This window comes from Nematolebias whitei, chromosome 18 (assembly GCF_014905685.2).
Source record: "Nematolebias whitei isolate Nwh7 chromosome 18, NemWhi1, whole genome shotgun sequence".
NCBI lineage: Eukaryota > Metazoa > Chordata > Actinopteri > Cyprinodontiformes > Rivulidae > Nematolebias > Nematolebias whitei.
The window spans coordinates 11638269-11642692 of NC_056515.1; the positions used below are offsets into that span (position 1 = coordinate 11638269).

Genomic DNA, 4424 nt, shown 5'->3' on the forward strand with positions numbered 1-4424 from the left:
GATTGATTGACAGGTTGGGGGAAAAAAAAAAGATTGCTGGCAGCCTCAGCCACAGCGGTGTTCTGTGTTCATATGTTGTTAATAAAAAGATCTTAAAAAAAACAAAAAAAAAACAGGGAGTGCTAGCTCTGCAGCCCAAACATCAGACCAGCCCACCAGGAAGTCTCTAGACCCTCCTGCAGCCATGCTGAACCTGAGTTTAATTCGCTCGTGACAAATTCTTTCATTTCTCACCATTTCAGTCATGGCATCAACAGAGGAGGAAGAGATCACTGCCTCTTGGCAAAAAAAACAAAAGAAAAGGCCAGATCAGGGATGAAGAAGGGGAATTTAATACATTGGTGTCGCATACAAAACAGTCCGTCGCCGGGCAGTTTATTGTGCGACACCTGCGGTCGTAAAAATTGATCTTTGCACGGACATGCCCTGGGGGGTACGCTCGCACCTCTGCGTACGTACATCCGTACCTCTACGTATGGACGTACGCGGGAGTATACTGGGGGCTTTAGTGGGGACAACAGTTTACTTGGGACTCCTCAGACTGATGAAGCCCTTTGGAAGTGTGTGCTGAGTGTGTTTTTAGTTAATGTTTTTCTTAGTTCATATCTTTAGATCTTATTATACTATTTTCTTTTACACACATTTTAATACTTTTGTTGGATGTAACTGGAACCCTGTGTACACAATTTCGTTCCACCACATGCACCACATGTGGTGCGAATGACAAATAAAAAACCTTGAGTCCTTGAATGAACTTTGATTCATTAAAAGGAAGTTACAGTGCTTTTGAAACACAAGTACCACCTTGTTCTTTTGGATGTTAAATGGTGGGAAAATTCATGAATTACTACCATGCAGAAATATACTAAGGAAACTTTAGTTATGATACATAGTGCTGCTTTGACAAATACTCTGGAAATATATCTAAAATATAATAACTATGTTCAGACCAAGCCCAGTAATTTGTTGACGGTCCCTAAGAACCATTGCTCCTTGGAGGAGGGACAGACTGAGCAGCTGACCGAAATAAGGCTGCATGCGTCGGCTCGAACGAGGAAGCTACCGCTGAATCCTCGGAGCATGAACTTGAAATATCCAATGTAAAACTTTTACCATTGGGGCGGCTGTGGCTGAGTGGTTCGAGCAGTCGTCCTCCAATGCGAGAGTTGGAGGTTCGAATCCACCAGCAGTCACATGTCGAAGTGTCCCTGGGCAAGACACTGAACCCCTCGTAGCCTCTGATGTGTGTCCCATCAGTGTATGAATGTGATAAAGCTCTGATTAGTCTCATTAGAATGATTTGTTCAATTAGCTTTGTAGAGATCTAGTAGAGTGCTGTATGAATGGGTAAATGAGGCACAGATTGTAGTGTAAAGAGCTTTGAGTATCTTAAAATAAGATAGAAAGGCTCTATATAAGTGTAGTCCATTTACCACACTGGATATCCTTATATTTAAGGCTGATTTCAAAACAAAACTCCACGAACCTCAAGTACGGGTGTTTGTTCCATTTTTGCTGTTGTCTCTGAGAACAAAAAAGGTTAAATCACGTAATCTGGACCAGTTTCTTTGAGGGAGGAACGTTCGTTGTCTGTGAGGTAACATTACATACGGTATAGTATTGTGAGGAAATGCAAAAATATTGCGAGGTAACAGAAAAGAAAAAATAAATCCCCCGTGTCCTCCGGGGCTCAGTACACACTTGTATATAAATGTGGAAAAGATTTTGGCTCTTCCCTCACTTTTCAGTGCCGTTCAATAACTATAAACCAACATACTTAGAATCATATTCTTGTACTAATAATTTAGCTTTTGACTGTCTCATTTCTGTGTTTCTTGCAGCAGTGTTTTCGTGAATAAGGTGCATTCATTTGCACAATAACTAAGTATGATGAGCCTCGTTATATTTGACGCAATACAAATAAACTTCACTTTCTTTTTCAGGATTAACGAAGAGCTGAAACACAACAAGCATGGATGTGGTGTCACCAGAACTGAACAGCCTTCTTCCTGATGAAATCATGGATACTGAGGCCATAGATGATGTCCCACATTCTCAGTCTGATGTCGCTGCAGCCCATTCTGAGACCAGCCATGATACTGTAGTTCCGATGGAAATCGATATACCCATGTCTTCAGAAAATCTGAGCATCTCTTCAAATGTCACATTGATGGAGCAGACCAAGACTCTGACCACTTCTGCAGCCACAGACGTCACTGTCTGTATCAGCCCTGGAAGTCATCAATCTACTTTTGTTTCCACTTCATCACCCCTTCTTACCATCAAACCAGCCTTGTCTACGTCCATGGCCACAACCAAAACTACAGACAGTGTCACTGGAACTACTGTTTCCACAAGTGGTTTACAGAAGCTCACAACTCAGTTTGCCATTTCTGCTGCTAACCACCAGATCATTCTTAATAAGGTGGCCTCGTCTCAAGTCCAAGAAGCAGCAAAATCTGCAGGTACCCAACCTCAAGTCATCAAGCAGGAAGGACAAAAACTTTTGGTCACAACTATAGGAAAATCGGGACAACCTATAGTGCTTCAGTTACCCCACACAGGCAGCAAACCTGGAGTTTTACCGACTTCAGGAGACACCAAGTTGCAAACGCCACAATTCAAAGTTGTGACCATTGGTGGGAGGTCAGAGCTGAAACCGATGGTGGTGAGTTCTGGCAACCAGGTGACCACGTTACAGGCCCAGCAGCTGAAGACTGTACAGGTAAGGTTGACTGATTTGTGTTCATAGCACAACAAAACAAATAACTTGTATGGATTTTTCAAGTGTGGAATTTGTTTTTAAGATTTTCAAATTCTGGGTAATAGGGCTGGGCAACTGTGATATAAAATGAGACTATATCGATATATAACAATATAGTCTTATACTCTACGTAGAGTTATAATTATACTTGAAAATCCAGCAGTTGTTCTCCTAGTGTGCACCTTCATGCCACCCCTCCTCTCTCCCTCACTGAATACAAACCCATATGTCCCCTGTCGCTTGCTGCATCTGAACGTTGTATTTGAATTATAAAGCTGAGCTAAGCTAGATATGCAGATATGTCTTTTTTTGACTCACAGTGTGAGTAAATTCTTGATAGGTGTGAAAATTACGGTATCTACTACAAAGGAGAGGTTTGATCTCCAGGAAATGAACTGGTTTAGTGGCAAGATACGAAGTTGTCTTCTCATTAAAAAGCATAGAGACAAATATCCAGTTTACGGTGATTTATGTTCTGTGTTTCTTCTGGTATTTACACACAGCAGTAACCAGTAAAACGCAAACGGAAGTTCAAGGCTCAGCAAAAGCAGCAAGGCTATGTCCGTGTCGGGAGAGAAACAAACTCCGACCGACACACCCAACAGACACTTTACACAGAGTGGTGCGTTCACTAGCGTCAGAACAGCCACGGTGCATTCAAGAGCAAAGGAACTATGAAATTCAGAAAGAAATAAGCCGTAACTAAACAGAACCGAGCTCAGTAAACAAGCCAACTACACAACGATGTGGGCTTTCTAACAGCTTTGTTAATAAAGGTGAATAAATGTTCATTCATCAGAATCAGACTTTTTAAACATCAAATTATCCTTTCATTATGTTTGATCTGGATGTGTTCTGTTTAAATTTTAAGTGCACAGCTGTGTTTTTGGTTTTGTTATGGAGGAAATAAATTGTATTTTATTTTTTAGACATTTATTTTGTACAGTTACAGCTTTGTTAATAAAGGTGCCTGTTTGACAACTGGGACAAGGCTTTGGCTCAGAAATATACATTTGTTTAATAATAATAATATATTTATAAAGCCTTTTAAAACAATCACAGCTGCAACAAAGTGCTGTACACATAATATCAAGAAAATTTAAACGCATAAAAATAAAACAGTTGTTAAAACATTAAGATCAATAAAAACAATAAAAACAGCAAATTCAGTCTGTACTAAAAGCCAGGGAATAAAAACGTGTTTAAGAGTTTTAAAAATAGACAGTGAAGGGGCTTGTCTGATGTGAACAGGGAGATCGTTCCACAGTCTTGGAGCGGCAACAGAAAAAGCTCTGTCCCCTCTGAGCCTCCGTTTGGACCTCTGTCTCCTCTGAGCTTCTGTTTGGACCTCTGTCCCCTCTGAGCTTCCGTTTGGACCTCGGTCCCCTCTGAGCCTCTGTTTGGACCTCTGTCCCCTCTGAGCCTCCGTTTGGACCTCTGTCTCCTCTGAGCTTCTGTTTGGACCTCTGTCCCCTCTGAGCTTCCGTTTGGACCTGGGTCCCCTCTGAGCCTCTGTTTGGACCTCGGTCCCCTCTGAGCCTCCGTTTGGACCTCGGTCCTCTCTGAGCCTCCGTTTGGACCTCTGTCCCCTCTGAGCCTCCGTTTGGACCTCTGTCCCCTCTGAGCCTCCGTTTGGACCTCGGTCCCCTCTGAGCCTCCG

The 4424-nt window shown here is 42.2% G+C and overlaps 1 protein-coding gene across 1 annotated transcript in view; it reads left to right on the forward strand.

The window, feature by feature from the left end:
* Positions 1-1972: 1972 nt before the first annotated feature.
* Positions 1973-4424, forward strand: part of lin54 (lin-54 DREAM MuvB core complex component) — a 43048-nt gene continuing 40596 nt past the window's right edge. Inside the window, exon 1 of the mRNA XM_037692685.1 lies at positions 1973-2725. Coding sequence (XP_037548613.1) covers positions 1973-2725 — 753 coding nt within the window. The remainder of the gene's footprint in view (positions 2726-4424) is intronic.